Here is a 12,772-nt window from a genome sequence, read left to right on the forward strand (position 1 = left end):
TCACTGCATACAAGTTGAGTTTTCCTCAAAAATTTTTTAGGTGAGTACGCAGAATATGAAGATGGGTGGGCTGCCGCGTACAACACCTCCAACTCAGAAACCCCCCAGTCCCCCTATGTCAGGGAAAGGGACACTTGGGTGAGTATGTAACTAAGTAATAATTGAAAACCATTTCATGTAGTGTTGTTGAAAACTAAACGCTGCATGTATTTAAATTATTTTTTAATATTTGAAAAGAGAACGTTTTTTTCTAGGATTATCCTTTTTCTGTGTAACTTTCCCTTTTCCTGGGCAACATCTTTATACTTTAAAAAGATTTTGTTTAGAACTTGTTTTTCTAATGAATTTCAAATTTGAGATAAAATCGTAGCGCAAGTTCATGGCTTATTATAAATTGTACTCTGGTTTCTATTGTCATAAAATTTTTAGTCTTTCATAATTACAATTGACTTTCTTATTCAGACTGTTCCTCTGAAGAACACTGTGTAGATTACAAAATTCTGACTAGCTCATGTTGTTATGAGAATATTGAGTTTTAGTTCAGTCCTTTAGAAGTAGGATTTGATCTTTGGCAGAAATGGTCAATTAATGGAAAAGCTTGACTTTTTTTCTGCTATAATATCGTAGTATATATAAAAACTTGGTTTATCATGGAGATTTGTGATCAGGTAGGCATAATATACCCTAGAAGTCAGGTGACCAAAATTGTGGTCAGCTCTGCTCCCACTCTGTGTTCTTGCATAGTTAGCTTCTTAGCATTTCAGTTTTTTCATCTGTAAAAGGGGGTAATATTTGTCATCTTTCAACTTTTCAGAGTCACTGTACCATGAATTGGATTTTTAAATGTATAACACAAAGACAAAATGCTTTGACGACCATTGGCTTTATGATATATGCTTAAAAGCTTTTAATTGACAAACTTGGTTTTGGCCCCCTCACCAAAAACAAAACAACAACAAAACAAAAACAAAAAACAACAACAAAACCCAACCTAATCAAGCACTGTGGATCAGGACAAAGATGAGTTGGGATATAAAGGAGGATAATGCTGGAAGAGGAATTAGTTAGGAGAGTGGGAAACAAAAGAATAAAAATGAATTCCCACCAGGAATGGGAATTTTTATTTGGTGTGGACAAAAACAAAATCTGCTAAGATTAGGAGGAACGAGTTTAGTAAATCAAGTTAAGATTTAAACTTCAGGGTAGTATATAGATGACATGGTAGGTACAATTGTGCAAGGGTAAGAGTAGAGAGTCAGATCAAGAGGAAGTATTTGTTTTATTTTCCTGTGGAACCTCTACATTTCTGTCACTGTATAGTACTTAACAGATTTTGTTAGGTTTTAAAATCAAGATTGTTAGCAAGATAACCCACTGTATTCTCTTGTAAATAAAGTTCTCAGTTACTCTCAAATTTTGAAGATATATATCCTATGTGTTAGAAAGGTTCTAACCTTTCCTCAGTCTCTGAGCTCCATAGCTGGTGGATGGTCATAACCTGGTTTTTTTCACAGTCTTTGCCTAGCCACCATATTTTGTTCTTCTGCCCTTTGTTTTTTACCTTGTTTTCCTCATTGCCGACATTGTATAGTTCTCAGTCAGCAAAGGGTTTTTATTTTTGTTTTTGTTTTTGTATTTAAACAGAACACTTTTGTTTTCTGGGAAAAATTGCCTGGAAATTAGATGTTTACAAATTAATCAGTTTCCTATTTTATGTTTTTTATATTCCCATCATAATTTCAGAGATGCCTAAACTTCTTTTTAGTATTTTAAGTCCAAGGTCCTGACATTTCTTTTTTCTTCCTTTGACTCAATATCTCCTCTCATACCCCTTATTTATTTTTAATTACCAATGTACATATGTATTTATGCAAGGAGATTTTGAGGGTAGTAGAGCGGACAGGGTCACTGCAAAGTGATCTCATCCACAATCAATGAACTAGAATTTGAGTAGCCCAGGAGAGCAGCGTTTAAAGGGACTTTGGGAGATTTGTGGGAGTGAATTATTTAGAAATTCATAAGTCAAGTGAGCAACATCATTTCAGGAAAAGAAAGCTTTTAATTTTCACGTCTTTTGAGATCCCAATGTTTTTATTCTTTTAAAGACCAGAAGCTCGTCTACAAAATGTCAGTTGAGTATTTATTATGTCATAAAGAATTTGGAAACTTAGAGATGAGAACTAATTTAATAACTAATGTTCCAGTGTGCATCGTATTTCCGATCATATTTCCTTTCTTAAGTTTCTCATTCTCTTTCTTTAAAAGGAAGTTCTGAGTAAAATGAAATGTGTTAATAAAATTCAGTCTGTTTTGTACTTTACAGTTCAAAGTAAATAAGGTAGAAAGACTTGGGTGATCATTTTTTTTCTCCCTTTTAAATACTGAACTCTGAGGGAGGGTAAAAGGTAAGAGAGAGCAAGGTAGAAGTTGAGGGAGGATGTGAGGTGAGAATGGAAGGAGATGAGAGTAAATTATGTATTCTTGTGTATGGATATAGCTTAATTTGTATTTACTGTACAAAAAGGGAAATACAGGGTTATAGTTGCTGTTATTGATCATCAGTTATGGATCTTTAAATATATGGTTAGAGAGGTTAGAGAGAGAGGGGTGAGGAAGATAATTAGTGCATTCATGCAGTACAGTTAGGAGACTAAAATAATTTGAACTCATACAAGGAAAGAAGAGAGTCTGGGAAACACTTTGCTTACCTGGTGGGAGAATCTTCATGCTCTCCTAGAATGAATGAACAAAATTGCATTAGCACAGGGAAATGAGGTTGGAGACTAAAAAATAATACTCATCAAAACACTAATGGTGGAGAAGTGATACTTAACAAAAGGCAAATTGGTAGCGGGGTTATGTTAAAACACATTTTCCTATCTCTGCGTATAAATTGTATTTCACTACTGGCAACTCTGAATTTTTGTGCCGAAACTTGCTAATCACACGATACATACGCTCTTCTTTTTGTAGGCGGCACTCCCCCTATCGCACACTGGAGCCAGTGCGTCCTCCAGTGGTACCAAATGATTACGTACCTAGCCCAACCCGTAATATGGCTCCCTCGCAGCAGAGCCCTGTGAGGACAGCTTCTGTGAATCAAAGAAATCGAACTTACAGGTATTTTCTCTACCTCAGTGCAAAATACGATGGTCATAGTACCATAATTTGTTCAGATAACTTCAGTTACATCTCTCTCATTTTCCAAGCACTAAGTTCTTTACCTCACTCTACTCCCCCAAACCTCATCTAATTCTACCTCTCTCTCCTCATGTTCTGATGAAACTTTGAGCAGCCAGGAAGTTGAAATGAAAAAAACCAAAAATCCAGATATCTTAAAGTTCAAACTTCTCTACAAAATTACTAGTTATAATTGACCTAAAAAAGAACTATGGGAAATTTCAAGTTGCTTTTTGGTGGAACTTTACAGATGAAAAACCATATACAATAAAACATTAATATGGCATAGTATATCCAGATAACATCACAAATAAGATTAGTTAAATAACCTGGTTAGGAAAACCATGTTTTTATTACAAAAGAAGTTTCTTCACACAGGCATTAAGGTGGAGTAAAAGAAAGTAATATTTTTATGTGTTGAGCCCCATCATTTATCACTTATATTTGTGGAGAATTTTTTATTCTTATTTCTTTCTCAGTTCCTTTAATACGTGCTTACTAAAAGGTGATCAAAACAAGTTTCTTGAATTCATCTTTTTCCCCTACTTTTTAAGAAATTCATATTTTAAGTGGAAGGCTTTTGAATTTATTATAGCTATATTCATTTGAGAAAATTTTGGGAAATGCTGGTGGTGATATCTTACTATATATAAATACTCTTGTTTTGGTGGCTCTTATTTCTTTAGCAGCAGTGGGAGTAGTGGAGGAAGCCACCCAAGTAGTCGGAGCAGCAGTCGGGAGAACAGTGGAAGTGGGAGTGTGGGAGTTCCCATTGCCGTTCCCACTCCCTCTCCTCCCAGTGTCTTTCCAGGTAAAACATGAATGGTGCTTCATCGTCAGTTATGTTTTCTGAATTTGAATTCAATTTCTGGTTTATTTCCAGTGGGCTTTCTTAATAATCAGGATTTATTTTTCCTACAATTTTGGACTCCATAAGTGTTGGGAAATCTTTATGCATTTGATAGTTTTCACCAAGTGATTTGTAACTATGCTCACACACATCTCTTATTTGGTTTATGTCTTTGGTGCTGTGGCTCAGATGGTGCTTTGAGGTTTCAGGTACCACATGGGTATCAGTTATATGTTTAATTCCAGGGAGTAGTATGATGGTGCATGCCTTTAGGCGCAGTGGGGACTCAGTGTGAGAGCCATATTTTTATAACAAAGGATTGGACAAATATCAAAGTAGTTTTGACAGTTATATTTAGTGGACTATTGGAACATGATAGTCTCTGAAATGCTACCTTTTTCCTCTGAAACAGAAAAATGTGCTTATTTAATCTGAGGGAACCAGTTAAAAATTGGTTTTAAAAGCATGACAAAAGGATGGAATATTACATATTTAATTTACTTATAGGGATAGAATACTACATATTTAATTTACTTATAACAATACATAATACCTTTTAAAAAATCACAAAAAGAAATTCGCGTCTTTCTAAATGCTTTTTTTTACATGATGTTTATGTCTGGAATATGTTTATTTTCTGATCTGTGTAATTCAGAATGGAATACTGTTGTTTCCTAGTGTATTATGTTTAGTTTCATATACTATTTACAGAATGTTATGCTAAAGATTACTATATAAAGGGAGCACTTTTCTTCCAGAGTAGTGGCTTTTAGGTAAAAAGAAATGCTTGTTTTTAATGAATTTAAAAATCTGTACATTATTCTAGCATCTTGAATTATTTACTGCAAACCTAATAATCCTTTAACATAAGCTTCATTCTCTCTCTCTCTCTCTCTCTCTCTCTCTCTCTCTCTCTCTCTCTTTCTCTCTTTCTCTCTCCTCTCTTTTTTAACACTCTTTTTTTTGGTTAGTGTTGAGTATTGAATATCTAATAGTAAATTCTCTAATGCCTTTTCTAACCCTGCCTAATGGGAATGCCTCATTAATGCTGCCTCTTACTCCTCTTCCCCCTCAGCCCCAGCTGGCTCTGCTGGTACTCCTCCCCTTCCTGCCACTTCTGCATCTGCCCCTGCCCCTCTTGTTCCTGCTTCTGCCCCTTCCTCCACTGCCCCAGACGCCGCTGTGGGGGGTGTCCAGACCCTTGCTGATGGCTTCACTTCTCCAACTCCCCCTGTTGTCTCTTCCACCCCCCCTACAGGTGAGTATTGGCTTATTCCCTGGCAGGCAGATCCAATCATCTGGCTCTTCTCTTCCCTGGAACTCTGGCTTTATGATTTTTGTTTGTTTATATTTGTTTGTGCTGTGTGTGTGTGTGTGTAATGTACTAACTAGTGTGTGAATAATGTACTAACTAGAAAATAGCATGTGACCAAAGAGAATATTCTGAGGAAATCAGGGTAAAGTTTCTTATACATTTTTCCAAGAGAGTAGCATAAATATACATGTTTTTTTATTGCTTGAACTTCATTTACTAGAGATTTGTGAATTTAGTATGGAGCTGTCTTCTATACAGTTTTGAAAAGTTGTCATTAGAATATTGTTCTTTACAAGTTGTCATTAACAAAAAGAAGCGTATATGACAGTGATTCTAAGGTATATTTTATAGGAAGTATTTGATATTATAGTTTGAAAGTCTCTATAAGTGTATTATAACAGAATCTGTTGTTTAGTGTAGCAGCATTGGAAACACGTAGACAATGGGCTTTTTAAGAATTGCAGGTTTACTGATGTGTTACTTAAGGTTGACTGGTATTTTAGTGTTTTAAAATTCCAATCTGAAATCTGTTTTATGATGGGGAAAGAGAAAAGGGCTCAATTGTTACAGAATGTATTTGCAAAGTTAATGGTGATGCTGGTTAGTAAATAAGTTCTATGTATTGTACAAATGTGGATGTTTGGATACTCATCACCGTAGCTTGCCAAATACTTCACAGAATATATATTCAGCTCTGCTGCTATAACCAGATGTTTAAATGTTTTAAAAGACACTTTTAGTTAAGATGGATTTTGAATGGTGTTATGTGGGATAGCTTCTATAATAGCACTTTTAAAGAAAAGCTTTCTATAGTAGGTAAATGTAAACACGGGCTGTTCTTTGATCTACGTACAACTCTGTTATGCAAGACTGGCTAGTTAATTATGGGAATCTTGTTATGTTTCTGCATTAAAGAATGTATCTTGAAATTGGTTGTAGACCCAGAAAGGATAAATCACCCCCACCTGAGAGTCAAAATTTTATAATTTAATCACAAGTACTGGTTCATAGTATGCACTGAATAAACATTTATTATATGAGTGGATAATTAGTTTTAGTCTTTTTTTTTTTAAACAAAAAGCAAGGAAGTAAGTGCCTCAATGACAATTTATGTGAATATAATCTTTTTTATATAATATCTTTGAATCACCAAGTACTTTTTTTCTTTTTATTAAGGTATAATTTATGTACAGTAAAATTTACCCTTTTTTCGTGTGTATTTCTTTGAGTTTTGAAATGTACTCAGTGATGTAACCACAACTACAATCAATATTTAGAACAGTTATATCAACCCCAGATTTCCTCCATGCCCCCTTTGTGGTCAATCCTTCCCTTTCACTGCTAGCCTCTGGCAACCACTTGATGTTTTTGGTCTCTGAAGTTTTGACTTTTTAAGAGTATCATGTAAATGGAAGCATATGGTATATAGCCGTTTGGGTCTGGCTTTTTGGCTCAAAGCATTTGAGATTTATCACTGTTGCATGTTTCATTATTTTATTCCTTTTTATTACTGAGTAATGTTCTATATGGATGTGTACAATTTCTTTATCCCTTTCCCAGTTGGAGGGATATTTGGATTATTTCCATTTTTGGCTGATTATGAAAAAAATTGCCATAAGCATTCACACACAGACTTTTGTGTGAGCGTAGGTTTTCACTTCATTTGGGTAAATACCTAGGAGGTAGGATTACTGGGTAGTATGGTGTCAATTTGTTTTCCAAAGTGGCTGTACAATTTTGCACCCCCACCAGCAGTATATGAGACTTCCAGTTGCTGTGCGTACTTGTTAGCACTTGGTATTGTCAGTTTTTTTTTTAAAAACTCTAGCCATTCTAATAAGTTTGTAATGTAGTTTTGATTTGCATTTCCCTAATCTTCATTCTAATGAAGTAGGACATCTTTTCATGTGCTTCTTTGCCATCTTTTTATCTTTGGGAAAATGTCTGTTCAAATGTTTCCCCTTCCCCTTTAAAAAGGATTGTTTTTCTTACTGAGTTCTTTTATATTCTGAATACAAGTCCTTTGCAAATATTTTCTTCCATCATTTCATTTCATTCTCTTAATGGTGTCTTTCAAAAAATAGAAGTTCTTCATTGTGATTAAACCTAGTTCATTGATTTTATGTCTTTTGTGGATTGTGCTTTTGGTGTCGTATTTATGAACTATTTACCTTATATAAAGTCATAGAGATTTAATCCTGTTTTCTTCTAAAAGTTATTCATTTTAGGTTTTATAGTTAGATCTATGGTAATAAAACTGTAGTTTTATTTATTTATTTTAAGTGAATAGTGTTACTTTGTTTCTTTTTTTATTAGTTTCACGTGTACAAAGCAATGTAATCAACCCTCCATATACTATCCTGATATCGTATATAGCTGTTACAATACCATTGATTATCTCCCCTATCCTGTACTCCACATCCTGTGACCATATATATATATATATATATATATATATATATATATATATATACACACATATATATGTGTGTGTGTGTGTGTATATATTTAATTATAGTTGACATTCAATGTTATTCTACTTCAGCTTCAGTTGTACAGCGCATTGGTCAGACATCTACACAGTCTATGACGTGACCCCCTGATACGTCCAGTGCTCATCTGGCACCTTTCCTGATCTTGACAATAGTATTGGTTATATTCCCCATATTGTGTCTCATTTTCCCGTAACTATATTGTGACTACTAATTTGCACGTTCTAATCCCTTTACCTTCTCCCCCATCCCCATCCCCAGTTTTATTTTTATTTTCAACCCAAAGCAAAGTAAATGCCTTATTAATGGTATAAATAGTCTCTTTTATGTAGTGTCTCTGAATCACTGAAGACTTATTACATGTAAGATTTCAGACTGGATCTAACTATATAAAATTCATAATTGTCTTAATTATCAGATGTTTTTAACTTGATGATCCTAGGTTTGTATTGGTTGTTACAGATTAATTACTAAAATGCCAGTAATGTATTTGTATCTAGTGATTCAAATGACAAACTATACCTTTAAATAATAGTTTATTATGTTTCAGTTTATGTTTTTACAGTTTTTTATTATGGTTACAGACTTGACAGTGAATTTTGTTTAAACTTGAATACTTAAGATTTGTATAAAACAGAATTGATTTTTAAGTTTTGATACTGTCATATATAAGAAGATTAAATGGCATAGCAGATTTTGAGTGCTTTTCTTTATATGATATTCTTTATATGAGCCCATATGAATCCAAGTTTGATAAATTTATGGAGTTCCTGAAGACCAATTTTAGTCATATAAAGCCATTTTGCAATCATGGATAAGATTTAAAAAGCTGTCCAAAGTGTTTTTTACTTTCTTTTCTCCTCTCCTCTTCCCTTCCTTCCTCCCTTACCCTTTCTCCTTTCTTTTCCCTTCCCTTCTTTCTCTTTCCTTTATCCTCTCTCCTTCCCACCCCCTTCCTTCCCCTGGTACTTCTCTTCCTTGCTTCTCTCCTCTCCCTCTCCCTTCTCCCGCCTTCCCTTTTCCCTGGTAGAGTGAGCTCTCAAGGTGCTCTAGTACTTTGTTTTTCTGTAACATTAGGCCCTCAGCTGAGTGATTTTAAGGGGGAGTAGAGTCAAGATAAAATTTAGGAACTGGATTGCATTAGGAAATTGGATAGATTAGGAAAGTGTCTTCAGTAGGCATTAGCTATTGAATTACCCTCAAAGAACAAAATACAGTGCAATTGCTGATAAGTATGTATAAATTCATATTAAAAATGAGATATATTTTGATTCACTTTTTGTATCTTAGCTTTTTTTCATAATTGTAATTTCTTAAACTAATTTTAAGACAAAACAATCTAGTTTTAGACATGGATGTCTTTGCTTGACTAAAGATGTATTTGATTTGGAATTATGTAACTTGACCCTTTGCTGGAAATATTTTATGTTTTCTTTTCACTGCTTTGCAACCTTAAATTTACTATCATTATTATTAATAATAATATTATTATTTTGGAATAAGACTGTGTGTCAAACTTTTTTTTTCTTTCCCAATGTCATTCTTATCTCACTGAGTTTAGTTTCCAGTGTTTAGTGGATGTGTTTTTTTGTGGGGGGAAGTGAGCCATGAATTTTAATTGTGATGATTTTGAAATCCTATCAAATTATTAATTTAATAAAATCATAATATTAATTAGTAATCATTTAGATACAGCTCTTCCAAACCTAATCATAATGTTATTTATCTATTTTGCTGCTTTTGCACTGATATAATGTCACCTGAGCAATAACTGTCACCTTGCATTATGTTTGTCAGGTAACTAAATTTGCTAAACATTGTTATTTTTAATATTCTTATTAAGATGTTATTTTTAATATTCCTATTAAGATGTACGCATTGTACCTAAAGTGTTTCATTGTCTGATACAATTTTCTTTCAATGACAACGTTTATGTTTGTTCCTTTTCCAGGTCATCCTGTTCAGTTCTACAGCATGAATAGACCTGCCTCTCGCCATACTCCCCCGACAATAGGGGGCTCGTTGCCCTATAGACGCCCTCCTTCCATAACTTCACAAACAAACCTTCAGAATCAGATGAACGGAGGACCTTTTTATAGCCAGAATCCAGGTTAGATATTCTTTTTCATTCTATGGAATATATCTGATCAACAATCTTTAATTACACAATGACTAGCACATTGATAGGTAGTTAGTACCATTTTTGGAATGAATGGAGGTTGCTAATACTGTTTTCCAGTTCTTTTTCTTTTTTAAAAAGTCAATAAATACATGGTTTCCATATAAAGTTGTAGGACTTAATTTTTCTGAATTAAAAATATTTTTGAATGTGCAAGTGATTATTTGCTTTTAAAAATAATATTGTGATAAACAATATTTCCTGCCTGTTTAATCAATCAGATATCCTTGCTCTGTGAATAGCAAATAATGAAAATTGAGGGTTCATGGACAGAGTTTATAAGTGGCATAGTAAAAGGACAATGGCATTTTTGAAGCTACTTTGTGTCAGAGTTATACTGTCTTATTCAATTCACATATCAGACTTGTGATGGAAAAATTGGGACTTGGACAGATTGATCCAGATGTAACGTGATCTTTCAGTTGCATCATGCATACAGAAAACAATCTGGCACATATTTTATACTATACATAATCACTATTTTTGCTTCTTTCCCAGAGAGGGTAAGAGCAACTCTTAGACTATATGACTATTGTGGACATGGTATGTCAACTTACTGTGTTTTTCTGGATTTTTGTCAAGAGGCCAGTAAGCCTGTGTGTGATCATCTCTAATAAAGGGGGATAGCCAATTCCATCTTTGATTAAACCCTGAATTTTATGGAACTGAAATCTGTCTGCTATGGCTACTACCTTTTGGTGAAAACTTGTTATATTTTTTGGGGTTGTTCAGAAGAAATTTGATCCTCCTTCTTCATAAACACAGTTTAAAGAATACTTTTATATTTATTACCTCATTTAATTCTTATCATGTGATTATTTTCATCTGTATTGTACAGGTGAGAAAACTGAGGCTGAGTTGATGGTCAAGTTAGGATTTGAATTTAGGTCATCTGACTCTTAAGTTCCCTGTGGTTTCTATTGTACTGTCCTATCTACCTTCAGATTTTAAAAAATCTTTCTGTTACTCTTGCAAGTCTTCTCTTTTTTCGGAGAGGAGGATGCCCACATTGTGATGCCCACATTGTAATTAATGTAAAGTACACGTGTGCCTGAGATCTTCTCAGTCTTTTACACGATTATGTCCTGGAAATAGTGCTCAGTAACTATTCGTCCATTCACTGTTTTGGGTCCCTCTCATAAATTAAACGCCATATTTATAGTCTAACCAGTGTACACTACAGTGTGATTACCAACTGCCTTATTTGAAATATATTTCTCTTAACTGGTGTCTTGATCACACTTAGTGATTTTGGCTGTGCCATTCTTTTTAACTCATTTTGAGCTTAATTTTGACAAATTTGCCTGTCTTTTTTCATGCATTCTCTTTTAAATCATGTGTTCCAAATCCGTATTTGTATAGGATCTGTTTTTTTCTTAAAGGCATTTTTTATTTTTAAATTTTAGTTTGTTTGATATGGGTTGTTTCATAGTTCTGAAGGTAGGCTCTCTCCCTGGCCCTCTTGGAAGTCTAGACAATTACTGCTTTGAGCCCTATGCCCTTCCTTCCTTGCAGAGTTTTGAAAGAATGATGTCAGTCCAAAATGGGCTGGTTCTGTAATGGAGCTGAGAGATGCTTCACCGTTACAGTTTGGGACCAACTGTTCATAATATGTAGAAAGTATACACAAGGATATTTCATGCTTTGTACATATACAAAGACCAAATATTGGTTTTATGGGAACCCTGTTGTTGGGAATTATTTGAAGACTGTTTAAGCACATATTTAGATGTGTTTTAAATTCCTATTTCGATACTTCTTTCTTTGTAAATCTGATTTTAACATACTTAAAAGTATATATTAAAGTAGAAGAATACCGTCTCCATGGCATGATTATAATGAAAGTATTTCTCGTGCTCATGGAGTAAAGTGAATTGAGATTGTTGAGCCTTCAGCATAAGGTGTGAGACAATTTTGTTTTGCTTTGTTTTCCCTATACTCCTCTCTATTAAGTTCTGACTGTTTTCAGGGATTTCATAACTGTTTAAAAAGAGTAACTATAGCTTTGTTAGTTGATTAGTCAGAATGCTTTTTCTAATCTGAAAAAAAAGGTCTTTTACTAAATCATATTTTTTGAAAAGCTTTTGTAATACTTAATGCTTTGCAAACCAGTGTTTTAAGGATATTAGATACTCTTTTATTTTGTTTTCTTTAGAGTAGTATATGTCTCTTGTACTCCACTGTTCTTACAACGGGCTTTATTTTTTCATATTTAAAATGAGAATATTTGTTGTGATTTCTCAAATAGCTAATAACCCGATTTAACGAAATGATCCCAGGTGTGTGTTTTACGAGTATATTTTTTGCAATCGGAGGCTTGACAGGGATGTGTACTTCTGAAGAAGTGAGTTTACAGACCCGGATTCATGTGAATGTAATTCAGTGGAGATTTCTGCGAGATGTAAATCTAGCAGTACTGTTATATGTAATTGGAGTTGAAAAGAGCATTATAGCATAGGAATTACAATATGGAACCCCCAGTGTCTAGTGCTGACTCCTAGGAGCACAATGTTGTTTTTCTAATGAGAGTATTTCAGAAACAAGTTAATGAAAGGAACACTTAGATCAGGACATAACTGAAGCCCCTTTGGTTCTTTTTCTTAATCTAATCCAGACAACAAATAGCACCAATTTATCATTCATCTTGTAACCAGCAAGGAGGGTCACTGAAACAAATAGGGCTAATCATAAGTTTACAGTTTTTACTTTAAATATAAATATGAAGCACTTTAGTGGTAAAGAAAAAAAATATATAT

The 12,772-nt window shown here is 33.9% G+C and overlaps 1 protein-coding gene across 37 annotated transcripts in view; it reads left to right on the forward strand.

The window, feature by feature from the left end:
• Window positions 1-12,772, forward strand: part of ABI2 (abl interactor 2) — a 95,059-nt gene that overhangs the window by 58,650 nt on the left and 23,637 nt on the right. For 6 of the 37 annotated variants that reach the window (XM_081050830.1, XM_081050839.1, XM_081050852.1 and 3 more), the window contains 4 exons: window positions 41-138; window positions 2,974-3,120; window positions 3,867-3,991; window positions 9,789-9,947. In XM_081050830.1, coding sequence (XP_080906956.1) covers window positions 41-138; window positions 2,974-3,120; window positions 3,867-3,991; window positions 9,789-9,947 — 529 coding nt within the window. Of the gene's footprint in view, window positions 1-40; window positions 139-2,973; window positions 3,121-3,866; window positions 3,992-5,105; window positions 5,289-9,788; window positions 9,948-12,772 lie in introns of all 37 variants that reach the window. The other 31 variants (XM_081050853.1, XM_081050851.1, XM_081050831.1 and 28 more) reach the window with 7 other exon arrangements.

Source organism: Rhinolophus hipposideros (genome assembly GCF_964194185.1).
Source record: "Rhinolophus hipposideros genome assembly, chromosome: 6".
NCBI classification, from domain to species: domain Eukaryota; kingdom Metazoa; phylum Chordata; class Mammalia; order Chiroptera; family Rhinolophidae; genus Rhinolophus; species Rhinolophus hipposideros.